At 41.8% G+C, this 27,852-nt stretch overlaps 1 protein-coding gene across 3 annotated transcripts; it reads right to left on the bottom strand.

Annotated features, from left to right (window-relative positions):
• ANKRD13C (ankyrin repeat domain 13C) lies at nt 1-27,592 on the bottom strand. Of its 3 annotated transcripts, none has more exons than XM_074875764.1 (14): nt 27,027-27,592; nt 20,852-20,893; nt 17,472-17,573; nt 16,975-17,079; nt 15,934-16,019; nt 14,390-14,435; nt 12,647-12,713; nt 11,037-11,181; nt 10,150-10,281; nt 9,040-9,201; nt 8,200-8,279; nt 6,311-6,409; nt 5,557-5,657; nt 1-4,415 (listed from the first exon to the last, which is right to left on the bottom strand). In XM_074875764.1, exons 1-14 carry the CDS (start codon nt 27,376-27,378, stop codon nt 4,285-4,287), a joined length of 1,650 nt encoding a protein of 549 aa, XP_074731865.1. In that variant the 5' UTR covers nt 27,379-27,592; the 3' UTR covers nt 1-4,284. The 3 variants fall into 3 exon arrangements, with proteins under 3 accessions (XP_074731865.1, XP_074731867.1, XP_074731868.1); XM_074875766.1 differs by having other exon boundaries at nt 17,472-17,570; XM_074875767.1 differs by lacking the exon at nt 17,472-17,573.
• Nucleotides 27,593-27,852: the final 260 nt, after the last annotated feature.

The following is a 27,852-nucleotide window of genomic DNA, read 5'->3' as shown; positions in this document are numbered from 1 at the left end:
TTTCAGAATCAAACAGCATATTTTGGTCTTTATTCTAACAAATGATACAACCAAAAATTACTATTAGTGAAGGTAAGTTAAAAACATGGACCAGACAACTAGTAAAATGCAAAAAAGTGACGTTGTTTCCATGATAATTACAAATTGTAAGGAAAGTAAATGTGAAACTGCAGCATTACAGGAAATTTGTTAATACAGATTAAATAATGCAGTTATCCTTGCATGAATTACAAATCAAGAACAGACATTTAAAAAAACAGACAGTTGCTTTGAATATCAACTTAACAAGGTGGGTTTCCAGCACAAATATATCCCAAGTTTTTTGTAACAAATCATTTCAATACATAAATCAAGAATTGCAGTAAAGTGAGTACAGTGACTGGAACAGCAGCTCCTTGAGAGGAAAAAGAAAACTCATTCCCTTTGCCACAAATTAAAGCAATATTTTGGAAGACCAGTAAAACAGTTTGGTTAAGAAACAACCCCAGGAATTCTTTTGCAACAATTTCTTATTTCAGTTTACCAAAATGAATGGCTGTCTTAATACTCATTTGTAAAAAAAACCCTCACAGCCATCAGAAAGAAAAAAAAAAAAAGTGGTGAGATCCAGAAGAAGCAAAGCCCCCATCTCCCGCAGCCCTGGGCCAGAGGTTTCCTCCTCGCCAGGCGTCCCGCGCTCGGCTTCGCCTCCCCCCGGTACGGCGAGTGTCCCCCCGCCTGTGCCGCTCCCTTCTGCACCCAAACGACACCCTCTGCCAACAGTGCTTTGAGGTCCCCGGACAGTGCCACGGCCCAGGGAGCAGTGGGCTGGGACCCCCTGCACAAATCTGTGTGTTCCCTCTGCAGGGGACCAGACCTGCCCTCAACACCCACCGTGGACTTAAGGAAAAAAAAAACATCAAAAATTAAGTTCTGCTAGATCAAACCCGCTAGGAAAATTAAATTCCACTGGGAGGTGGAGAGGGTCACGGTGCCCCCAGCACAGCTGCGGGTCCCTCCACGCTGGGAACACTTCGCCCACCCCAGCGCTGCTCTGGTGCGGACACACCCATGTCACCAAACGCCAGTGCAACATGAACGGCCCCATAAGCAAAACAAGTTCGAGCGGGTAAAACATTTATATGGGTGTGAACAGTCAGCAAAGAACCGCCCCGAGGTCGGGCCACCCTCCCTTTGCGCCTGCTGAGTGCTACAGTTGTGCCAGGAGCTGAGTCCCAAAGTTAGGCTCAGCCTAACATCCCTCCTGCCGATGGATTCCTGCAGCTGGCAGCGTATCCATCAGGAATCTGTGTCCCTACACTTCAGAGTTCCCAAACTCGGCACTAGGAATGTTTTAGACAGAAAACACATCACCGAAAGTTGGGAGGAAAGGGACCACGAAACACTGAGTTGTGAGGCTGTTGCAGGAATCTGGAAACAGTCACTGAACTGGAAAGGACAATCTGGCCGGAGCCGGATCGTTCAGCTCCATAGTAAGAAGAAAAGAAGCAGCTTTTCACCGTAACAACGTAAAAAGACTACAGGCAACCCAGTCTGTGCCCACTCCTCTCTGCCCACACTCCAAATGAGAGCAAGCCTTAATACAGCAACCCACTATAAAAAGTTTCTGCAAATCTTAAAATGTATCAAAGTTAGTAGGTGTGTAATCATGAAGGTTAAAAAAACCCCACAAAGTCTGCAGCCAGAGTCCATGGAAATCACAGAAAACATTTCCACAAACCGCAGTGGGCTTCGAGTCAGACACCTCATTTATCCCCGGAACACGACACGGGCTGTTCTACAGGCAGATGGACACACAGAACCCTCCCTTTTCATGTGAGGCCACACGAAAAGCATTGTTCTTTTTTTAAGTCTAGAATCCAGTCCATTGCAGTCGCTAGATCACCTAAACCACACAGCGCCAGCTACGTGTGCTCCTTCCTACTCCAGCAAGCTCTGCAATGGCCACGTGGAGTAACCAGAAAAGCAGAGTTACACGAAACACGTGGTTCTTGCCCTGTAACACCAAGGAAAAGGATTTCTAACGTTCACCTTACGGAATTTTGCTGAAATTGCCACGCAACTCGGCACTCCCGTACAGCACCTGCACTCGCTTCCGCTTCCCACCCAGCACAAGACCCGATCTGGCGGCGCTACACAAAACGTTCTACCCCGCGACAGGCATCTGTAGAAGAGGGTGACAGGAGAAATCTGGATTTGGCCCCACGGACGCTTAATCCTGACCTCCAGCACAGAGAGGAGAACTCGGTCTCTACGGCCATTCGGCCCTGGCCGCTCGGGGGGAGGATCTCAGCTGGTTCTAAGAGGAGCGTGAGGTGGGTGTCGACTCACACCAGAGATGTAAAACACGTCAGGAATTCATGACAACTTGGAAGGACAAGTTCTATCATTCCTACCCAATGTTCAACATCTGCTACTGATACAGTACTTCAAAAGTGATTACAATTCTACATTTCCCTTTGCTCCCCCCACCCCCCCCCCACCCCGATAGGTTTATTTCCGATTTGATTCTGAATTAACAACTCCAGTGTATCGATCACAGTCTGCAAAGTAAATGTTACTCACCCGTCTGACTGGCGGGTTTAGTTTAGAGAGGATCAACCTCACCGTCCCCTTCTCAGCTCCGCTGTACTTTGCTGACGGCGACTGGCTGGGACTCTGCTGTCGGAGCAGGTACCGATCTCCTCTAGAGCAGCCTCTTTGGGTTTTGTACGGATGGGTTCCCGAGGTTTTGAAAGAATGTCTGTGTCAGACGTGTACGTCCACGTCCTGTCTGTGCCTGACCACTCAGCTGTTATTGCCTTGGGACGAGCCATCTCCATTTATCACCTGCACGGTTAGTTAGGTTGGTTACCTTTACTAAGCATTGATGGTACTCTTTATAATAAAGTTTGATACTTAACTCTATTGATTTCCAGAAAAAGTTTTAACTACAGTGCACAAAGAATATAATTTTGAAAATATTTACATTTTTGTACAATTACACCACAGCACTTTAATCTAAATTTCTTAATACAAACAAATAGCACCATTAGCCTTTTGCACAAATTCTTTCTAACAAACCAAAAAGCTGGATTATTATTGTCAAATGAAGAGACTGGAACCACTTGGAATGAGAATAAACTCAAGAAGCCGGAGTACTGAAACGCCTACCTATTCAAAATAGCAAGAGGAAGGAAATTAATCTGGAAACATCCCAAGCATTTGCAAAGAAAATCTTCCAACGTGAGCCCTATTCAATGTGCACTACAATTAAACTAACTTCAAGAGAAACTTTTTCTTATGTGAAGATTTAATGCTTGAGCTTGTTGTTCTTGTGACCCTTTCTATGCATCCCGTGTTTCTGCAGGGCCACTGAATACAAACATGAGATAACCCAGCTGATGCTCACCCAGTGTGGAGCAAGTCTCCCAAGTGGATGTGAAAAAAGAAGGAAAAAAGTGACCATTTCTAGCTAATGAACCTCCAAGCATGCTAACGAACACAGCGGCACGGAGGCAGCAGGGACTTCCGAGGCAGCAGGATGAAGAGGAGTTAAGTGCCGAGGCAGGAGAGGAAGATGAAGGAAGAGCTCGGTGAGGAAGTTACGGGTTCAGAGAGGCAGAGAGCACCACGATGGGCTGCACTACGGTGCTAGAGGAGGTACCTTATTCCCTGCAGAGCAAATGCTATTTCTGACGTGTAGTGCAGCATGAAAATGCAACTGTTTAATGGTTACCATTTGGTTCATTCCTCTACAGAAAATGCATTCCTTCTAATATACGTTCAACTAACATTCAAATTACTGAACTATACATAATGATACATAGTTTACAATTCATGAAAACAAAGCTTGAAAGAATATAATATGGTCAGCTTAAGTATGGTGGGATGTTTTATAGGGCTAATATCCAGCCAAGACATTTCAACTTTTATGCTAATGGTCCAAGAGTGCTTTTTGTATCACCAAGAAATGTAAAAAATTTAAAAACGAATGATAGTCCTCACAGCTGTTAAGTACTCTCCGGGTCATGGCGGTGTCAGACTACCACGCTTGCAGTACTGGATGTATAAAAGTGTGAACGACACATCAGGAGACTTGCTGTAAATCAGGAACTAGATTAGATGCCCATTACAGTATCAGTACATCAGCCATTTGATGCATGTTCCCTTTTCTTCTGAATTATTAAGTTTATCCCTTCCTTTACGACCCACTTTTCTATCTCTATCTGTGGGCTATTTGCATCCATTTGCTTTCACTGTGGTACGCTGGTATTGTTATTCACCCTTAACCTTCCAGTTTAGTTAGAGATCAGGGAAACGGCTGGGGTCCTCCTTGTAGTCATCAGGAATAGTGAAGATGGATTCATCAAATTCATCGTAACGGAACTCCTGAAAAGTCACAGTGGCTGTGATGGTGGGAAATACAGGAATATCTAGATAGGAAGCAAAATGGTACAATGAAGAGCAGAGAAATCCAGGCTTACCAGGAATTACCAACTCTTGCTTAAAAAGACCTGTAACTTCGGACTTGCTGAAGACATAGAAACTTGTTCAGTACTCTACACAGCGGTGATTCAAAGCTCTTAAAGGAGGCGGTTTAAAGAAAGTTATTTCAGAATATACTCCGATACCTGAGCGCAGAAGCAACACCCAACTCAATACACCATTCAGAAAACTGTTAACATTATTAATTGAATGGTTTTCCTTCCCTGATGCCGACTGACGACGTGGAAACCAAGGTGCTGTGGGCACAGGGATTAATCTGTTAAAATGGAGGATGCTGGCTGAAGGTGATACAAGATAAAACCACCTTGTCACACGCAGGCTTCAGTTGAGCAAATCCACATGGAAAGACAAAGCTTTTTAACGTTTCCTTTACAATATAACCCTTTTCCAATTTGAATTGAGATTGAACACTTGAGTTATCCTCAAGAAAACTGTCTTGCCCGTGAACTATCTTAATAAGCTAAGCAAAAATTCAATCCTCAATAAACAGAGGAAATATGATGGGAAGTGCAATACAGTCTGTTCAGAACTGTCGAGCTTAAACAGCCTAAAACCAGTACGCAAGACATCCTGTAACACAAAAGGTGCTATTACTTTCTGGCATTTATCCTCTGATAAACTATATCACGAATAAATTGCTTTATAAGTTTCCATCTGTTAGAAGTGTAATAGTTTTCTATTTATCTGTAAGTGAAAAATATATTACCAGTAACCCCTGAGGAAAAAGAAATATGAAAATGCTACAAAATACTGAACTCATGACTGAGATCATCCATTAACACAAGGATAATCTAGCACATCTACCTTACCCTTACAGCAAGACCAGCATTAGGAAAATGCAAATTACAGAGCTCTCTTCCTGACTAGGGCTATACTCACCTCTCAGCTCCCCACTTCCTACCTGGTGTTACTCCACTAACTTAACTATGTTCTCTTGAAATCTACAGCAGCACATTCTTATGCAAGAGTTCTTTTCCAAAACTCAACAGAATTTTTGAACGTATTACATGAACAAGTACACACATTTTTGAAAATATAAAGCCACAAGAGTTGTTGTAGTCATCTTACCTAACTTGACAGGAAAGCCTGGTGGAAGCTTCATTTGAACAAATTCTCTAAGTTTGTTAAAGTGCTTGAAGGGTGCAATTACTTCTAAAACATTCAACAATCTGAAAAGGAAAACGGATTCATTACAAACTCTTGTTTCACACGCTTTCCCTCTAGAAAAGATAAAAATGACCCGAAGAGCAAGGTGATAAAGGAGGAGTTGAGAAACTGCATCATGCTTATAGATCTATCACCTTAGAGCTCCAGTATCAGCACCCTCACATCCAGTTTTGTGATCCATGCTGTATTGCCACAGGCCCACAAATAAACATCCAGATACTCATTTCTTGTCCTCCTTTTACACAGGAGACTGCAGCACATTGTACCACACCCTCTTCTCCATGGACATAAGGAACCCAACAGGGTTTTGTATTGGTTTAGGGGACATAACTGTGTGCTGTAAACTTGTTCTGGGAAAGAACATTTCAGAATTCTGTAGAATCAGGCACACCAGTATGGTGACAGGTTAACGATAAACCTGGTGAAACCTCCGGCCTTATCGAGAAAGATAAACACTTGGCCCTGCCAGTAACAGGCACACCAGCACTGAGGTCTCTAATTTTAACAGTTTACTTGCTTAACAGCATGACTTCAGTCACAGGTTTTAAACTGCCAAATTCCCATATCTGAAGATACAAAGAATTCTCCAGTTCATAAACACATTAAAGCATTTCCCGCACATAAATAACATCCATGGCCAATAATTTTGACTTACGATTCAATTCCTAAGGGAAATTCCTGGCTCATAGCTATCGTGGCTTTAAAGGTTTTCTTGCTTTCTTTGCAGACCAGCTCTCTACCCAGATGAGGAGCTCTGTAAGGGGGAGAAGAGAAAGACAGTCAGTTTTTCTCTCAGTAAAACCTTGCTTTTAAAGGAAGGAAGAAAAACGTCTTTAAGGAAGGAAAAAAGGAAATACTTTAAAAGTAAAAGCTGTACATAGTAAATTTTGATTTAGATTACTATGAGTTCTGCTAAATCAGTAGACAAGACAAAACCAGGGAAACGACTTAAGAAAAATCTTCAAATAATTCCTCATAAGCATTAATAAACACTACAGAAAGACAACTACCCAGAAATGTATGTACAGCTGATTCCAGATGTTAATTAAAATAGTCTATCAAGTATCGAGTTGAACTAGAAAAAGGTTCATTTGCTTTCAGTCTAAAATATGAAACAGTCTCAGAGAAAGTGGAAAAGTTACTCTACTTCCACTGGAAGGCAACACTGGAAAACACAGGACAGAAAATTAGATTATAGGAGAGGAATAGACAGGTGATGAATAAGGTAACAGATCTTTTCCTCTTTTGCTTTGTATTAGCTAGAAACCTAGCTTTCCCATTAAACTCCCTTCAGTTAACCAGATTGTTTAACAAAGCAAAACCTTATATGCATACATATTTCTGCCCCAACAGCTGTTCAAGCATAACCTATTTATTCTGCTTGAATATTCATTCTATCTCAAATACATTAAAATTAAACTAGTCCAAAACAAACAAACAAACCAACCAACCAAACCCAAAAGCACCCCAGCAGAGATTCACATGCCTTTTTAGGAAGCCTGTAATATAATATCATCATATTCCCCTGTAACATCTGACTCCAGGCCAGTCTAATACCTTTGGAGAAAGGACTTTTATGCGACACACTCAGTACATTTTATGGTCCTTCTACATCCAATAGCTAGACAGCATGCAGTCCGAGAAAATAAACTCAAGTGCTTGCATCTTCTACAAATGAAGCTACTGTAAGTTAATTATAGCTGTTTGCTACCTAGTTACACACCTAGAGGAGTATCCTGTAAAGAGCTGGCCAGTACTAGGAGATCTGTATGCCCTTGTATTCCCGACGTGTGCATTTCTGTACACTGCCACTGCTACTAGAGTCTCATTAAATCATAAACTTTTATTTTAAACATGGTGAATTGGATTATTTATTACTATCATAAGATAAATGAATTACAGCAATGAATTAGTCATAAAATCTTTGTTAAAAAAAAATCCAGCTTAGATGTGTGTATTTTCAAAATGTTTAAATTTCAAGCCATGGGTATCAGGTAGATGCCCATCCAATATGTTTTTCACCAGCTGATGCCATAGTACTGTTTCCATGCACAGGTATCAGCTTCAGACGTTTCACAAGGCTGTGTAGGGACAGAACAAGGGGTGATGGTTTTAAACTGACAGAGGGCAGGTTTAGATTGGATCTGAGGAAGAAATTGTTCCCTGTGAGGGGGGGTGGGCCCTGGCACAGGTTGCCCAGAGAAGCTGTGGCTGCCCCCTCCCTGGAAGGGTTCAAGGCCAGGTTGGACGGGGCTTTGGGCAACCTGGGCTAGTGGAAGGTGTCCCTGTCCAGGGCAGGGGGGTGGGACTGGATGGGCTTTGAGGTCCACCATCCAACCCAAATTATTCCATGACTCAGTGATTCCCAGCCAGCCTACTGAGGAATGTTAAACATCTGAGACATCAAACCCAGTGTTCCTCTGTCCCCAGAAAACTATGAACAAAAAGCACCCACAGACTAGAGAACACAAAAAAACCGCCCACCCCAAAAACCCCAAACCAATAATCTATGGAAGTTAATGTCAATAAACCAAAAATACTTACTTTCCATTTTCAGCAGATATGTACTCTTCCCATGTAATGGTATTGGGTGATGGCGGAGTAAGTGACTGCCGTCTGACGGGCTGTTCAGAAAAACATGGAAAAACATGTCTTAACTCTTTCGTCTTTCCTCATATTCTCTCAGAATTTTGCCATTCAAAGATATAACTGCACTACAAAGAACAGCAGCATAGTCTATCCAGTCTGCAGCTGACACTTCACTGGGATTTGCCATCTCCTGCCCTTGCTCTCAGAGTCTCCATTTAGGCATCTGGCCTCAAACTGTATTTTACATAAAGTTGGCTATTTCAATACATCAGCTAATCAGTTAATTCAAGTGTCTGAATGACAAGCAACAAAGCACAAGCTAATACAGAAATAAATTAATCATTTTTAAAAGGCTGTACGCGTGTTCCCAGATGACGTCTGGCTCATTCTGAATAGCTCTTGATTTCGTTGTGATAATAACAGGCTTAGTTCCATTTTAATGAAGCTAAAGGAAAACATGATTGAAAAGAAAACCAGAAAGGCATTCTAAACAACAAACATTTGGTCTAAAAGAAGTTCAAGTGGTCTGCCACAGCCAACCCCTTCATCTTTTACTAAGAGACAAATTAAGAATGAAACATCCAATATAATCACAGAAATTCCTCAATGTGTGCACTAATCAGGATAATTCATTAACGTATCACTGTGATTATACTTGTAGGTCATATTTATTATTTTAAAATTAAGACAATCAAAACAGAATAAAAACATCTACAGATTTTGATAAATGACTGGTGTGAAAGATTATTCTCCTATGCAGAAATTCACATACTGTGAAGAATTACTGAAGTATACCTCAAAATTTTGTTCCATTAAGTTGCCACCTTTACTCAGGCTCTCCATGATAGCTTTATTTCGAAGAATATCCTCCTCACTCAGATGTTCTCTTCTTTTCCTTGATTCTAATACAAGTCCATTAACCAAGTAGAAATCTGCCAAAAAGTTTCCTACTCTTTCCTGCACGAAAGGAATTGCACATTAATGATTCACAGAAGATAAAATAAAAACATTTAAATTCTTGGATATCCAAATGATTGCACTTCAGTGCAGTAACTTCAGGACTGAAATGTTATGATTTACACAACCAAGCACACAGCTGTCAGTGGACAATCCCAGTAAGGTACGTCCAGCACAAACACAACAACTCTGTCAGGAACAGGTATTTTATATCAATGGAAACTTTAAGACAGAAAAGATTGTTTAAGAATTTAAGAGTGGCCAAGGGAAATCTGAGTAAAATTCCCTTCAACAGCAAGCTGTGCTGAAGGATAATTTACACGTGTAGAACATGGATTTGGTACTCAAAAGGCAGGAAGTTCTGAAACACTAGCTCAGACGAAAACTTGCGATGAATGGCACTACCCAAACAGATCCAGATGAAAACAAACCCCTTCAGAGCTAGTCACAACATCAGAATTTCTTACTCAAAGAAGTTACAACAGTGGCCGTTTCAATTTTTTTCACAGCTAAGAATCAGACTGATTCTTAGTCAGACTGGTAACACGGAAAGGGACACCCGATGGAAACTACCCAGAACACTCCCATCTCCCTGCGTTTCTGACACGGGAGCACACAGAATCCTCACTGCAGGCCCAGGAATTAATTTGCAGAGACCACCTACTCCTACAATAAATTAATTTTCAGTACAATCTCTTCTTCCCCCTGCCCAGTAGCTACAGTTTGTTACCTTTCTTCCAGGCTACTTTTTCCTGATGAAGGCAGTCCATCATATAGATTCTATGTGCTCAAACTAGTGACAATTGGGGGGGTGGGGGAGACATTTTTCCTCCATCCTGAACATCTTACTCTTTTACTCCTTATTTCTTCCCAACGACATCATCATAAGGCTGTCTGAACTACTCTGTCTCCAGTAATGCAGCCTGTGAAATTTTCCTTCCCACTTACCGTTTTGTCTTCTCGAAAAAGCCATCCCGTCTGGGCACGAGTGAAGGTAATCGATTTGGTTGATAACGTTGCGGAGTAAATATCACTGCTCATCAAAATGTCAACCTCCTCTTCTGTTTCCATCTCAGATTCCTAGAACAAAAATTCCCAAATACTAAATAGAACTTAATAATAATGATTACTAGTTCTAAAAAAACAACCAAACAAAAAAACACTGACAACTTTGGAAGTTTTCCCAGAACTAGCATTTCCTAAATTTTCAAACTGTTTTATAGCAGCTCTGACCAGATGGTTACCAAATAGTTTAATCTTAAATATTAACGCAAATAAAGCATCCAAGTGGGATTTCTCCAGCTCAGAGGTCACACCCTTTCCACAGGCAAAGATCCATACGCTGAAGTGACTGGTGCATAAAGCTCTGATTAAAAACTTGCCTAAACACAAAGTGTCCAAGGAGTCACACCCTTGCACTGTTAACTAAACTGGCCACGGAGTGACTAACCAGATGCAAAGCAGTGGCACGCAAGGTTGAAAACCCACCTGAGGACACCTAAATTAAGCCCACTGGAAAGACTAAAAGTAGCACGTGTCATAACTTAAAACATATTTGCCTATTCAGAATGATAAAAGACTTGTCCAAAAGATTCACATTCTAGCTTTTTCCTCACTTAGAAGTCTGTATTCAAAAGCACTGGTTTTTTTAAAACAAAATTTTATGTCGCCTATACAGCTTCAGTTGTAACAACTGAACAAAAAATTCTTTGGTTTGCATTTGTGGAGCTTGTTTGGGTCTTTTCGAGAGGCACTTTCTGTTTAATAAAGTCAGACTTCTGATGTGAAGTACAAGCTCGAGGTATTTCACACCCTGTATTCACACAGTCCTTTACCTCATGATGTATTCGCTGGTAAACTTTTTGTTCATTGTCTAAAACTACAAAAGATTCAGAGGGTGCGGCATCACCGTTAAAAATGAAGCTTAAATCCCCTCGTTGGCACTTCATGTCGGTAAAGTCTATGAGAGTTGTGTCCAGCCTGTGAAAATACACCAATACTTAGAAGAAGTTACCCATAAACACTCAAATACACTAGTAAGTTCAGTTTGCAAGCAGAAGCTTTTCTTTTTTCCCCAATCATAACCAAACACACTAAGGCCTAAGTTTTCATAGAATACTTCATAAGTGAAGCCTGGATGCAGAAATAAAAAAACCTGTTATTGACAATTAATAAGTTTCACATTATAACACCTCTACCATTAAAAATGCCTTCCAAACTATTCTTATGCTAGCTTCATAGGAAAAGGTAAAGTCTTCTGAAGAAAACTTTATTTCAAAACTGCCAGCATGAGGAGATGACAGAATTTATATAGCTGGCATGTGCTACACATTGAAAATACAACTACTCCATGGGATCAGCATCCTATTCTACAAGAAGCAGCCACCAATTTGAGTAACAATATTAGGACATGACCCAAATTTTGAAGAGGACTATGAAAGAGACTGATTTTTTTTTTTTTATTTGACTTATTTTAGTTGCTATTTCTATTTTTTTCCCTCACCATCACAAAAGAAATGCTTCTGCTGACCTGAATAACTAGAAGAGGGAGCCAAGGACAAAGATCTCTCTAGCAATTCATACCCATTAGTGCTACAATATTTCCTTCTTTAACAAGGATGGTTAAAGAACCTGAATTTAGTGACCACTTCAGCTCTAAGGGGTGACTGCTTAATACTCATCATATATTGGCCTGATTTCAAGAAAGAATCTGTTGCTATTTCTACTCAGCATTGTAACTCCCGGTCTCGTACAAGCAGAGCACATGGAAAAAAATGGTCTCAGGCTCAAATCTGACCTAAAAATTCACTTCACATGCCTATGCTAACAGCTTTAATAGAACAAAATCTTCTACAGGTTAAATCTTCTGAATCATATTGTTGACTTCTTGTTTGTTTTAAACTTTGGAACCTAAAGACAAGGACAGAAAACACATTTGAATCCAAATCCCCAAACTAAACCAGTTAAAGAGCCGAGCTTGGAAAGACTCCTGGAAGCACTCTATTGAGTTTGTGAATCTGTCCCATTAAGCATTTTAAAAAAGAGAAACTATACCACTTTTTTTACTACACAGACTCGAGAAGCAGCATTTCTCCACAAAATACTGAAAGTTCATTTATTTGAAGTTGTGTTAAAGATATCAAATTCCTATTTTTCAAATTAATCATTGCCATGTCTGGTAGATAAAGCCTTGTACAGCTTAATTGCTTTTGCTTTTTAAGTGACTCAGGAACTGAAGTTAAATTCAGATTTTCAAGAGAGAAAAAAAGACGACTCTGAAGTTCAGACCTCTTCTTGCCCCTGAACACCTGTGTACAAACACAATGCTGTTTCACAAACGTTTGCAGAGTCCCCAGTGATTTCTTTCAGACCACACTGAACCCAGTGTTTTCACTAATGTGCAGATATTCATGACTTGGATACACACTGTAAAATCAGTACGTACCTGATATTTATACCTTGTTTGTGTATTTTACATGCATCAGAAGGCAGAATTCGGGAAAGTAAAGGCACTAAAGGTAGGGAGAGAGAATGCAATTAGGACATGGAGGTTCCTCTGCAAAGTATTTCTATAAAAACTACACATCAGTTTGAATCTTGATGTATTTTAATACAAATACAGCATACCCATTTTCCATCATAATCTCAATACAAATACAACTGACTAATACCAGGGTTATTTCTGTTCAATAACTGCAAAATCAATTTGTAATTGTACAGACTACTTTCAGCATCAGGACATAATTTTAAGTGTCCTTACCACAGCTGTATCATTTATAAATTCTAGTAACTCGTCTTCTAGATGTTTGAAATTTTAATTCTATGCTTTGATAGTTTACTTATATATTGTACCAACTGAAAGCCTAGCTACAATTAAAGCAGAACATCCACAAGCATTAAAAAAAAAAAAAAAAAAATCCAACACACTAAGCTTAAAACATCAGGCAAACCACCAGTGGAGCTGGGAGCCAGTATAGTATTACGAGATAGATACGTGAGACTGCAGCTGCCCTTAGTCTAAAAAGGACCGTTTACTTTGTAGCAATAAAACTAATTCCACACAATGGCATTTCAACACTTTTTTCAAAATGAACTACAAAGAAATAAGAGCACCTGTAAAATGTAATTAGCCCAGATGGCCAGTAATTGAGAAAGGCACTGCCCAGAGCATCTCTTTCCCTTCAAGAAAGAGAATACATAGAGAAAACTAAATAATGTAAACAGAGGGACAGTGAGACTCTGGGTAAAGACCCCTGGAAGTTGGCTTTACCTCTGGCATCACTTCTGTGGGATGCCCAACTGCCACCATCACGCTCTGCAAGCCAGGCTGCAGCCTCATCACTAAGCAATGTCTTATCTCTACTCTCTTTTTTATGCTGACTCTTCCACGGAAAAGTCCACTCACTAAATGTGCAGCACACAGGAGGCCACCTAGAAAAATGAGGTGTTTGTTCCATATCTGTTCAACGTTTGACGGCAGCCTGGCTGCTCATTCCTCCTCTGGATACTGGAAGAGGCCTGCAGAGCAGCAAATACCACACCTCTAGAAAAGTATATCAAATTACTAACTTAAATTTCACCCAGTAACAGAAGGTATCACTGCCAATATTCTGACATAATTCAGACATGTTGATCACTGTTCATAAATTTTTGCTAATTTATTTAGATTTTTCTTCTACAGGAGGAGGTGGAAATTGAGAAAACACTAGATGTTATACAGTCACATAAAAGAAACATTAAGGTGACACTAGGGTTTGAAGAACCTACCATGTAGTTGCACTTAACCGACAGTCACCATTCAGAGTACAGGCTGAAATTCAGGAAATTAAATGCCCCAAGTCCAGTTACCCAACTAACTTGTTCAAACCACTGCTCTACAGTGACACCAAATCCACCAGACAGAGACATTTTAATATTTCACTCTTCTAATAATCAATTTCTTAAAGTAAACAACAGCTTGTTCCCCCCCACATTGTGTCACTGGATTACAGAATAGAATCCAGCTCCAAAAATAAGCAAAAACAACTCAGCAAAAAAGTTGTCTGCCCTTTCTTTATTACTTAGATCTTGAGAAGGGGACTGTGAACCTTCCAACATGCAAACTAGAAAAGAATTTAAGCTTGAGAGAACAAGCCTGCTGAAGACTGATTATATTATCTCCCTATGAAAGGAATATGCAATTGCTTACCCCAACTTTGAAAATCCCAGTGAAGCTCTAGATAGAAGTCACCTAGCTGAGATGAAAAGAATATATTAACAAACCTTTTAGTCTAAATGACAACTGTACAATTTCCTGAAAGACAGCAGTTGTGTTCTGCAAAACAAAGAAAACTTTTTCTCTAATTTTAGTATTTGCATTTATACTGAACTTAAACATTTCTGAAGTTTTAACTAGAGTAGAATCAATAATGATAAATTACATAAGTCATTTGAGCTACCCATTTTAAATTATTTTTTTAAAATAATAATTTACACAGCTATTAAGCTGTGGATTGTAAAAGATTTATTGTAAATATGTGTTTAAAAAAAGGCCTGTGGAGCTCTTTGCTTGCTTTGTTTGGTCACATGCAATCCCATAGAATTTTATGTTCTGACTTAAATTAACAAGTCAAGTTTCAGCTAGGAGTATCCACACGCACAGATTTCAATTTGCCTTCTGGAAATATGCTTAAGTCATCACATAAAAATTAATCTACCTCCATAAACACAGGCTGGCCAACTCCTTTGAACTGTATGCAAAGCAAAAGAAAAGTACAGGGTGACTTGACTAAAATTAGCAAACATTGGTACTACACTGAGGTAGCCACATACTTCCACTCCATGCAAAAAGAAAAATACGCAACTCTAGGCCAGGTCTTGCACCAGCAGGAATAAGGAACAGCAGAGCTGGTTTAGTAAGGCTCTGTCTGCTTTCTGTTTGCTCTCACACAAAACCAGAAAGCATTTCACTTCTAGACAGGCAGCAGTTGTTTTTTTTTTTCTTGGACCAATGAGAAATGTAGGAACACTGGCAGAGGGTATTCATAGGGTGTATTGCTGACGCAGTTCAGCTCAACTTTTCAGATGTTTGGTTTAAGATAAATAGTTGGTTTTCTACAAACCTATTCATATTTTACCACTTGACTAGGCAGGAGAAGCTCACCCCACCTAAAGGGAAATAAACACCTCCGTTTTATAAGCACAGTTTTAGCACACTAGCAGCAGTTTGAAGCAGAGGAAACTGAGCTTTTCTTCTTGGTTTCCCTAAACTGAGGAATGTTTCACTGTGCTCAAGAATTGGCTGCTGCATGTAGATGGAGAATTAAACCAAAAAATCTCTTTGGTTACTAAGCAAGAAAAGAAAGTGTCATTCATGACTAAACAAAACCAGTAGATTGTTCACCAAAACAGAAGATTTAAGAAAGCCTTAAAAAATCTAATGAAATAAATGCAGATTAAAAATACATTCTTTAACTTTTAGATTACAAAGAAGATTAGCAGGTCTGCCTTACATAAACCTTTTTATTTTAATTTCTAAAAGTTGAGAAGGAAGTATTATCTTAAAAGTACACATAATTCTCTGACCCCTTAAAACGGACACTGTAAGCCAAGATGCTACTAAGAGCAAAAGAGATCTGTAAAAGCAAGTAAAAAAACCTTTTTTTACAGTTTGCCAGAGCATCCATATGAAGAACATAAGCCACTGCTCTCCATCACACTGTGTTTTTGTCAACACAACTGCCTTGCACGTACCTCTTTCAGGGCTTTTAATAATCGAGGTCGCTTTTCTTCAACACTTTCCCTGGACTGCTGTTTAAGCTTCCTTAGGAGTGCTGTAACTAAACAGAAATTAACTATAAGGTAAATATATTCTACCTTTTCCTTAACTACAGGTTAGTGACATTATTTGACATCTTAAAGAAAAAACAATGCAAATGTAACATTTCATGAGACTTTGGAGAAATTCACTTCAGGTTATAGTAATTATACATAGCCTACTCTGATCACAACAGGAAGAAAAACCTCGATAATTGTTTATAATATAAAGCATACAATTATGTCAAGAGGTCTTTTACACATGTACTAGTAAACATGTGGGTACACTTGTATATTATTGAACAGGAGCCTACAGACTGGCATAACATCTACTCCCACTGAGAAAACTCTTTAGTAGTGAGGAGCTGACATGCAGAATGTTGTTGTATATTACAAACTAGTGCATTAATTATATTAATAATATGTTTACATATATATAGTGAGTTTTCTGCAATGGGACATGGTAATACCAAATACTATTAACATCCAGTAGTGAGCAGCGTTAGAATAATTTTCCCTTTACTACTTCATATCTGAAGTGAATAAATATTTGCCTACTGGCCTGTTGAGATGCAACATAAAAGCAATATCCCACTGCCAACCAATACATCCAATCTCCATACAACCACATGGAGCAGTTCCAATTAAGACGATCCCATACCGCTAAAACCCATTCTGAGCTTGTAACTCCCATTTTAAATACAGAATGCTAGTTTACAGCTTTTACAGTCACTTTAAACAAAATCTTAATTCTACTTAGTATTATGTATCCTAATGCAATTTCTTTCTTATCAAGGAAATGGGTATGTGTAGAGCTTGCTCTATCACATTTAGATATAAAAAAGTTCAGTTGATTAAGACAAACTCTTCAGAGAACTAAAACTAGAGTATTATAAAAACCCCTAGCTTGAAAACCTTTGTTTTCCTGTTCTGAATGAGGCCTCAATTTCTCATTAATTGGGAAGCAGTAGTTCTTACTCATTTGTCTGTCTCCATAGCTGATGGCTTCTGCAAGAGGGCTCCATCCCTGAGCATTTTTCACCTTTACTGGAGCATTGTGGGCTAAAAGCAAGTGGGCACATTCTGTAACAAAATAGTAGTAATTATTCACAGTAAGTATCAAGGATGTAGCAATATCATTCATAATAAAGGAAACAATAATAAAGCAGAAGTAGTAATTTCCAATATATTAAACAGTTTATCAAAATACATATCTGGATTCTGACTCAAACCTTAAACAAAGCATTTATGTAAGTACTTACAGCACTTCCCTGTTAATCATTAGCACTGAAAACATAATTGGTGATCAACCACCAATTACATAACCACTGAAGAAACATCCCTTCTGCTTTAGGTTTTTCTTTTTACAAAGCCGTATTTCTGTATGTGCACATACACACACACACACGACTATATGGCAATTATGTTTAAAACATTACATCAGCTCTCTCCACCTAACGCACAAAGCCACATACCAAGACACACTTCCCGGCCTTCCTCACGCAGAAGTTGTGCACCGTCCTCCCCCTCTGTACTGCAAACCCCTTTCGCCCAAAGGCCAGCGGCGACCTGATCTGCTGGAAAGGAGACACAGCTTGGGGAGCTCTCACACACCACATGTACGGGAGGCAGAGGGGAAGCTGCAGCACTAACACATCCCTACGTGCTGCACCACCGCACGGTAACACGGCATCCCAAGCAGGGAAAGGAGCACGCTCTGACCTAGGAAAGCCTCAGAATATGTGCAAAACCAGCTGTACAAGTAACAGGCGTTGTAGGATGAACACCACGGATATCCGGAGCACTGGTAACAGAGCACACAACTCATGGACCCATGCTCCTTCAATAATGTTGCTATGTGCTTCATTTTTCATCGGCAGCATCGGTAAGAGCGTGCATCAGTGCTCTCACGCTGTGCTGATAAAGCAACGGTAACATCTCAAAGCCACGCGAGTTCCCAGCAGAGTCACAGCTCAACCTGCACTCCCTTCCCTGTCTACGGGTAAAAGGTGACGGTGGAATGATGAACAGTCCTTAAAATTAAGGGGAGAAGAAAGCTTTTACTGTTTCCATGTTTTAAATAAGCTGTGCTCGTTTGAAACGGTTCTTCAGTTTCTAACTACAGAAAGTTTCCTCACCACATCTCATTAAAAGCAACCCGTCCCATCTGCAAATGACGGAGCAGCTCCCAGCTGGGGCTGCGGGCTGAAGAGATGTCTCATCACCAACAGGACGGGCAGGCATGACAGACAGAGGAACTTCCTGGGTTATTCTCCTACTCTAGGTGTTACAGGAAACCGTACGAGTCGTTCCAGATGCAACAATCCTGAGTCACTGGCAAGCACAGTGTTTGGAAAGGAAGAGATACTTCACTGGTGAATATACTATCTTCTGTGGCAAATAAACAAAAGCCCTGACTACTCTGTCAGCAAACACAGAGAGGTATTTTTATGGTTGCTTAAATACAGCACCTAACAATAACAACACTGTACAGTGAGCAGGCAAATAAGCTTGCGTTCACCAGCCAGATTACATTTTCAGTTAAACAAACAGGATGTAAGTTCACCCTGCACTTCAGAAAAGGCCAGCTCTAATGCTGCTCTATCCAGCTGAGCAGCCTGTATATATCACCCCAGAAAGACAGAGAACTGACCTTCGACAGCAACGAGACAAACAAGGTAGGAAAGGACCTGGGGTTCTCAGCAGATCAACGACTACGCAGGATTCAAAGTCAAAACAGTAAAAGCAGGTATTGTGGGGATGTGTCACACACAAATAGCCCTGCTCCAGGCAAGCCAGCCAAAGGCTCATCGCGAGCACCCTGAAGGATTTACACACAGGGTGACCGACTAGAAGCCAAGAGGTGAACTGCAAACTGAAATCTAAAACGTGCAGGCAATGAGAAAAGGAGCAGAGGGAAGAAATGCATCTCCTCACTCTACTGTTCACAAGGATAACTCCTGTTCAAGGAACCTGTCAGCACTGAATAGATCACTTTTATCTTGGAGCTGAAACAACCAAATTTTAAGAGAGACTTAGAATAAATATTCAACCATATTGAATTAAAGTTGGTAAACTATCAGTTTTATCTGAAGAAGCATCTTCGATCAAAACTGTTTGTATTTATTAATGTGGTATGATACTGTTGTTGCTATATGGAAAGTGTCCCTTCATGTCAGCTAATCGCCTTTTAACCAAAAACACACAACCCCTTCTACATCCAACAGGGCAAAACTTGTAAATATTTAACTGATGACTGTGACAAACTAAAGCTTGAAACAAACACCGCAATAAGGCACAACAGAAGTCGTACACAGAGCTGATCATCGTTGCTTGAAAACACAGAGTAAGCAGTTACAAAAGTAAAATCTACCTCAAAGAAAAATGCCTTATTTAAGGCTGAGAAATTAAAGAAAGGCTTCTGCCTGGTTCCTTCTGTCATTCCAAGCCCCTAGTCTAGGATCCTCGCTGGGAAACAGACGTTCTGATAAAGCACCAGCTTTCACAAGTTGAAAAAACCTTCTATCTGTGACTTCTAGCAGGCAGGCACTTGTATAACATATTTGCCTCACTGCTGTCTCAAAAAGTTTTTGCATGTCTTCTTTTTCTTTTCTTCTTTTTTTTTTTTAAATTTAGAAAGTATCACAGGCTAGACCAATACTGGCAGATTCCAGCAAGCTCTACTGCTGCTTCTGCATAAACCACCTCTCTTCCCTCTTCCTTCAAAATTACTTTCCACTCTCTCAACTATCTTAGATCACTTCATAGGTTTCACCAAAGTATCCTAAGAGAACTAATTGCATTTCCTGCCTTCCCCTCTCCAAATCTGCCAGTTGTTTCAGTTCACAACAGCTCTTCCACAGAGCAGAACCATGGACTGGGCACAGGACTCACACAGCTGAATGAAACCCGGCCGTTCCTGTTTCAGTAGGGAAAAAGAATTTTACTGTCACAGAGACTGAACAGTCATACTCCAGGTTTCTTCCCAGTCTTGAAACATGTCTATCTCTATACTTTCTATTTGAGGTAGGAATTTAAATCCTGAGCCCTCGTGACTCAAAGGCTGCACAGTCCTGTGCCCTGCCTAGGGCAGCCTCAACATGTGAAGAAACAGCGAGGCAGGACTTCGAATCAAGTGAGGGAAGGAGCATGAAAAAGCGGGTGAGCCGTTACATTTCCACTCAGAGTCATTCTATTCTAGAGGATGTTATCCTGATTCACTTCACTGGGAAAAAGCTAACCGGGGTTGTTCAACACCTCTAGCGAGCAGATCAGCTACACGCACGGTGACACTAACAACCAGAAAAGTGCTGACAGAGAAAGGGTATCATCACACAAACAGAAATTAATAACCTTTCTGTACCACGAATGAATTGCACATTATGACAGAGATCTGCCTGGATCGAGGCCCCTGCCTACACATACTGAGTATATCCCTCCACTCCCACTGTCGGGACCCCAAAGGAGAAGCCAGCATCCACATGCTTCGAGGTGCTTCTCAATCTTCTATGACATTCCAAGTTTCCTGTTTCCTTCTAACTCTGCAAAAAGCGAGGAGCTGGGTCCACCCACTGTTCTTGTTCCAGGCCCATGAAGAGCCCCACTGCTCCAACTCCTTGCCACCTACCCCATTCGCTCCCCAGCTCCCTGACTTTGGCCTAAAGAACAGCTCTCATTTCTTCTCCAGCTTTCCTCTTCTAAATCTGCATGGCATCTTCTTTTCAGAAAACCTCAACTCTGAACTAGCTTGAAACACATGATCATGTTCAGGAAAATTGAAAAATCTTTTTTTTCCTCTTGCCCCTAAGTCTTCAGGCTAATTTAAGAGCTAACAAAATTGATGGGTTTTACCTACCTTTATGTCCCAACATCACAGCAAGATGTAAAGGAGTGTTTCCTAAAATAAATAATAGAAATAAAAATGTATTAGATTCAAGGTAACAGAATCCACTGCAAGTCCATCAGGCATCTGCTCATCCAACTCAAACGCTACGTGTTAAGGAACTTGAGTTACATGACCTAACCAAGGAACACACCAGAGCCGTTACATTTTTCTAAGCAAACATTTGGATTATACTTGTGAAAATAAATGTATCTGAAACACATTTCATGAGCTTTTTAATGACATCTTGGAACCTACTCCAGCCAAAGAGGTCCAACTGTGTCCTCAAGAAAGAGATAACCCAAACCTCTGTGCTTACCATGGTCTGAAAAGTCTGATATTTTACAAAGAATGACGTATCTAGGTTAAAAGCTACTCAAAGATATGATACTGATTAAAATTTTAAGAGCCTATTAATTTTTCAAAGATTTAGTACAAATTTTTTACTAATACAGTATTGGACAGATTGCAAAGTAACAATAACTTCACTACAAAAAAGCCTGTTGGCTATTTTAATGCCTTGTTTCCAAAGAAAGCTTCCAAGGTTATTAGCAGATACTACAAACATGACCCTATTTTCCTGGCTCTGCAGATGACACATTTTGAACTTCTGTTCTTAAATATGCACTATAAGGTACAGAGAGTTGTTTTTCTGGATTAATGCTGCCACCAGAATTCTGACGCATTTCATTAATGTAGCTTAAGGACGCAAAATTCTTCCCTTTAATTGTATTACTCTGTTTATATGTTTAAACACTTTCTTAGTGGAGTTAACAGAAAAATTGATGGAAAACAAATTTCTTTTGCAACTATAACAAACGCACGTGATTTGAGGGTTATTTTACAGTATCACGTTAGCAATAAGTACTTGCTAGATGCAAAGGATGATGTACTGTACATCTAAAAGATGCAATCCAAAACACTGAGAGGCTGCTGTAGAAAGTCAGTGCCAGCACACTGCAGTATCATGAAATCTCCGATCAAGATAGGCGAGCAGGCAGAGTTTCTAAGCGGTTTTGAATGAGCTGTTATTCAACATACAGTACAAATTATTCTTGCGGGTCACTAGCAACAGCAGACAGCTACATCCTAGTTCATTATGCACACTCTAAGCTAACCTCAAATTTTCTATTAATAGATTTTGTAACATCTGTGAGCCAAAACATAATTTAGAATACTGGATGCAGCCATTCTTTGTTAAGTGACTGAAATAAGAACGTTACTGAGGAACAAACTCGAGAACGAGCCAAACCATGTACTCAGAAAATTCAAATTAGGCAAGCCAAGGGTAAACATTTTCCTCACCTTATCAGGCACTGAAACAAGATATATATATATATAAATAGCTTTACACTGAGTTTTCTCTTACATTAATAAACCTTAAAATTTAAAAAACCACCCCACCTTCCAAATGGTGAATAAAACAGAGCCAGACAGCTCCAGTAGCTATAACAGCTCAGCATAATGGCAAGAAACAACAAAATGAGAGCTAGCCAGACCCCTGACAGCCTTCACGAGAACTTTGTCAGATTTCATTCAGTCAATAAGCAGAAAGCGCAGTTGTGCGATAACACAGATCATTTCAAAACTCTTCTGGATGAGGTTCTGAGCAACCTCATCTAACTCCGGTGTTATCTGTGCTCCGAGCAGGAGGTTGGACTAGATCACCTCCAGAGAGCTCTTCCAGCATAGGTTTTTCCTTGACTCAATGATCATCTGCCCACCGAGAAGTATGCAATTCAAAAATTAGGTAGGAAACTTGGATACAGCAGACCAGGGGGAGAGAAAGAGCAGCACGCAGAAAAGAGGAGCATGCAGAATAACTAATAAAGCGCAGAAACTAGAATCTATCAATTCCAGAAGGAAAAAAAAAAAAGCTATTTAGGAGGAAGCTGAAAAGAGGTGACAACCTGCTTCCTGGTCTTTAGCCAGTAAGTGCCTGGCAAGGAGAAGTCTATGGTTTAACAAACACCTGTGAAAGAAAGAGGTTAGCTGGTGTGCCAAAGGGAGAGGAGCCACACGAACAGGTGACCCAGGAAAGCACCTTTAGGAAAGGGGGTAAGAAGGAGGGGCAACGCAAGCGCGTAGAAAAGGGACATTATGAAACTTGGGAAAAAAGACTGTAGCTCCTCCTGTTCTGGGGTACCTGCCTAGCCAGGCCTTTTTCTCCCTGCCTGTGATAAACTCCTCTCCAGACAGCCCTCACCCCAGAGCAGCCACGCTCAGTGAGCAGGGCCGCAAGGCAAAGCAGGACTGCGGACGGAGCAGCCTAACAACGCACACGCAGCACACAATAACCTCACGGACATTTTTATTCCATCGAAATTCCACTGCTACTTTATAAGAGTACCTCCCTGACCTCCTCCCTGAAGGAAAACAGTCTCAGCAAGAGCTGAGATGCAACATGAGCTTTGGCACATCTCAAAATCAAACCCAGAACAGCATTTTGTACAGTTCCATCACTAAAAATCTGTCTTAAGATCTGAGAAACCTGGGGAGGTCTTGATGCTCTTTGGGCCAAACAAAACAGGTTTTATCAGTAGTGAATTTAACTCTGATTTATCAAAATAAGCCATCCAAACTGTGTAAGGTTGTACATCACAAAACAAAGCCATGATGGTGAGGAATCGCTCAGCTCATAGAACGTCTCCATGCAATCCTCAGGCTCTTCCTCCCAAGCAGAAAGGCTCCTTTTGTTTAATCCCAGTCTTAAGCAGAGGTAAGCTTTTGTTCTGCCCAGGAAAACAGAGGGAAGACAAATGCCTTGGAAAAGATGAAACCAGTGCTGCTGCAGTCTCCCATTCAGCAACAACTGCCAACCATCCCGACTGAGCAGCGGCACGTAGCAGGGTGCGAAGTGGGCAGCAGCCAAAGCTTCACATCTTTCCTGTCATTTCAGAAACCCGGCTGGCCGGCAGCACAGCGGGACAGGTTAACTTCTACTCCTCTGGGGGAGACGGGATCTGAAAATGTAAACCTGACCCCAGCAGCTGCTGAAACAGAGCCACACTGTCACACTCTTGCTAGCACGTGGATGATAAAAGTCCCAGGCGGATAAATTAATCAGTACCAGTATTTACAGGACTCAAAGGGAACCACTCCACTGGAATTCTACTGCACTGCAACCTCAAGTTCCACCGATCCTGAAACACAAATCACGTCAAGTTGCTTCATCAGGGCAAGAACAGCTGTGGCTCCTCTAGAATGTTCACTACCCAGAGTGTACAGAGTAACGCTAGGTAAAATTAGTCTGATGGAAAAAAAATGGTGAGCTTTAACAGTAATCAATTTTTCCTAGCCAGTGCACAGCACAACTAAGCGTTTCTGCCAGGATAGGCAGGAGAGGGCAGTTTCACTTCATTCAGTGGCACAGATGGTTGGAACAGCTCAAGGTTTTCAAGGAACCACAGCACAAGCCACAACAGTAAGTGTTAGATGCCATGAAAACAAGTAGCTTTACAGGAAACAGTGGTTGGAAAGAGAGAGAAGGGTGCAAATACACAACTATTTTGTTTATCTACGTAAGAGAGCTGTAATAAAAAGGGCACTGTAAATAATTAAGCGGCTGACGTGTACTTTTGATGACTTCTATGCAATTTAATGATAACGTGTTTGATATGATCATTTCTCCACACTGACTAGAACATGAACAGGCACATACCTGAACAGTGGCAATCAAATTCATTCTCTTTTGACTTGATTCACCATATAAACAAATCCCATCTTTCCTTTCCATCTAAAGACAGCTTCATCAGTATCTATAGCTTTGGGAAACGAGCATACACACTTCCCTCCCCAAGTCACATAGCCTACAGGGTCTTATTCCAAGAAAGCAGCGATACAACAGCGCCTGAACTCCTGCATGCCCTGGATGTGCACGTGCAAACCAAACCGTTTGCACAAAACCGCACAGAAAATACACCACTTGTCCGCACGCGTGTGCATAGCTTTCAACCTTTCGTTAGGCATCTGGCACACCTACGAGGAAGCTGAGTCTGTTTTCCAAGAATAATTCAGGAAGATTTCTCTATTCCAGAATATAATGTGTTTTTATTCTGAATATATGTTTAAGCTCTTAAATGCCTATTACAGTAAAAATAAAAAGTAATCTAATAGGTATACATACAAGTTTCTCTCAAGAAACTCATCGGTTTTTTGGAATAATGATACTGGCCCTCCGACAGGTCATGTTTTTTGAGGTTAATTTAGAGAGTGAGGCAGGCTGCACTCAATTTCCTGACACAGCCAGTGTTTGTTTTATCAGAACACCAAGAGTTTAACATTCTATGGGACTTGGCTTTTCTGCACTTAACCTCACAGTAAAAATGGGACTGAATTATAAACAATAACTGTTACTAGAAGTTCTTTCTCCCCTCTGTCACTTCCCTATCATTTACTAGGATTTGTCTGGCTTATTTCTGAGTATAATTGTAAGCTGAAGTTATCTACCCCAAATAACTCACAATTCAAATATGTAAACAAGTGACAGATGGATTCAGGCAGAAAGAAAACAATAACAAGGAAATATTAGTCAGGCCTTTGGTATGTCAGGACAGCAAGGGTTTTGTTGTTGGGGGTTTTTTTTGAAAACTTAATAGTAAAGGAACAATTAAAGTAAAAACTTGGAGGAAGATGGTAAGACACAAATCCCCAAACCTTTCCTACTGCAAACAGCACCAGAAAAGCAGAAAGATGCTTATTTGAATTTTTTAATAGATATACATGTGCGTGCATATATATATTTAAAAAAGGATGGTATCAATGATTGTGACACACATTGAAGATGTTAGCGCAGTAAGATGGATCAGGAAGTGCCTTCAAAGTAAAAATATTAAACTTCTGATGATGAGTTATTTGATGAGGAATTGGAGGAGGTGTAGGGGAGAAGTCAGCAGAAGTCAGCAGGAGGGATATACTGAGAAAATTTCTTCCCGAGTATGTTGCTTTCATTCTACCCATATTGGCTGCAACGTTTGGAATGAAGATGACAAGATAAATATATCTGTAGCTATCTTTATAACGCACTTAGAAAAACGTTATGACAGTTGTAAGAAATACTCCTCCCTGTCTTGAGAAAATTGAGCTGTGTATTACTCCGCATACATTAGTTCGTGTTTCAGAGTGCCTAACATTATCATGGACATGGCTTTTAATTTCCAATTACATTATTCTTCCCATCGTACCAATCCCAAAGATTGCTCTACCTTAATGTTCTTTCTTATTTTACATAACGCAATTAAGTAAAACAAAGGGAATATTTATCTCTTAATCAGAAAAAGAGCATAACTGTACCCTTTAATCACAACTTCTCCAGACACCACATACGGTATAAGTTAGCATTCTCCAGCAGAAACGTATCATGTTACTCTTGAAATAGGTAGGAAACGTGGAGATGAAAACTAGCCATGAAACTTAAGCTGACTTGACAGGCTGATTTATTTTTTAACAACGTGGAAGATTCCTCAAATTAAACATACTATTTTAAAACGTTCTAGCAAGATTTTAAATATTTATGCATCACAGAGTAGCATGGGGATCATATTTCTACCTCTGCTACTGCCACTTCTACGTCCCAAGCTTGCAGAGGAGCAGAAAACAAGAGCCTGGCTCTTTCAAATCCCAGAACTAAAGCATTTTAAAAAAATAATTTAAAAAAATTTTGTTCTGTTGTTGGTTTTTTTTTTTTTTTAGCCTGAGGAAAAATCAAAGACAGTTCCACCCACAGCCAAAGGAACCCCTCGGGAGCGTGCTCTGAAAGCAAACAGGTGACAGTTCAGGCACTTTGAGAAAATACTATTTTTTTTTTGAAAACGAAGTAGGTTTTCGGACATGAAGCAACACCGGGTAAGAGGAAGCTCTCCCAGCATTACGCTGTTACAAAAGCCGGTGCCGTGCTCGCTCACGTTGCGAAAATCCCAAGAATTTCCCGAAGCCCGCGGCCGCGCTGCTCCGCGGACCCCAGCGCCGCTTGCACCCCCGCCAACCGCCCCGGCGCCGGGAGGGAAACCCCGGAGGCGCCTCGGCAAACGGGGACGGGCTCTGCGGCCGGGCCCGAGCGAGAGGCGAGGCCGCGGCCCCCACGGGAGCTCCCGCCGCCTCCCGCCCGCCGGGCCCGGGCCAGGCCCGCTCCCCCCCCGCTCCCGCTCACCGTGACTGTCCTTCTGGCTGATGCCCTGGGTGCGGATGAGGGCCGAGAGCCGCCTCACGTCCCCCTTGAAGACGCACTCGTGGACGGGGAAGTGCGCCGGGCACTTGTCGGGCTCCGCGGGCGGGCCGGTCCCGCCGGCCGCCGGCCCCCCCTTCAGCGGCAGCCGGTGGTGGTGGTTGCTAAAGATGCGGTGGCCCCCGGCCCGGCCGCCCTTGCCGCTGCTCCCGCGCCCTCCGGTGAAGATGCCTCCGGGCGCGGCGGCCGCCTCCTCCTCGCCGGGCGCCAGCAGGTCCCCGTCCTCCTTGCTGGGTTTGTGGTCCCTGCGCAGCGAGCGCAGCTTCTCTCCGGTCATCGCCAGCGGCGGCCCCGCGCCCGGCGGGGCCCCGCCGGGAAAGCTGCCCGCAGCCGGGGGAGGGGAGGGGGCGTCGATGCGTTCAGAGCCGCGACGGCGAGTCCCGTCCCGTCGGCATCCCCCGCCGGAAGCGCCCGGAGCCCGCCGCGCCGAGGAGGAGCCGCCCGCCCCTCCGCTCCCGCCCGCCCGCGGCCGCCCTGCTCAACGGCCCGGCGCCGCCGCCATCTTGGCCGGCTGCTCTCGCGAGAGGGGCGGTGCGAGGCGAGACTGCCCCGAGCGCCGCGAGACTTCGCGGAGGGCGGGAAGAGGCGGCGGCGGCACAGCCGTGGCCATCGCTCTGCGCTCAGTTCCGCTCGGCGGAGCCGCTCAGGGCCCGGCGCTGACACAAGCGGCCCCTCGGCGGGGCAGGAGCCCCGTGGGCAGCCCCTGGTAGCCGCCGCCGCGGCGAAGGCTGAGCCAGCGCTCGGAGCATCG

This window comes from Strix uralensis, chromosome 8 (genome assembly GCF_047716275.1).
Source record: "Strix uralensis isolate ZFMK-TIS-50842 chromosome 8, bStrUra1, whole genome shotgun sequence".
Lineage (NCBI taxonomy): Eukaryota > Metazoa > Chordata > Aves > Strigiformes > Strigidae > Strix > Strix uralensis.
The sequence above is the reverse complement of the archived record's forward strand: the minus strand, read 5'-3'. Positions and strand labels throughout refer to the sequence as shown.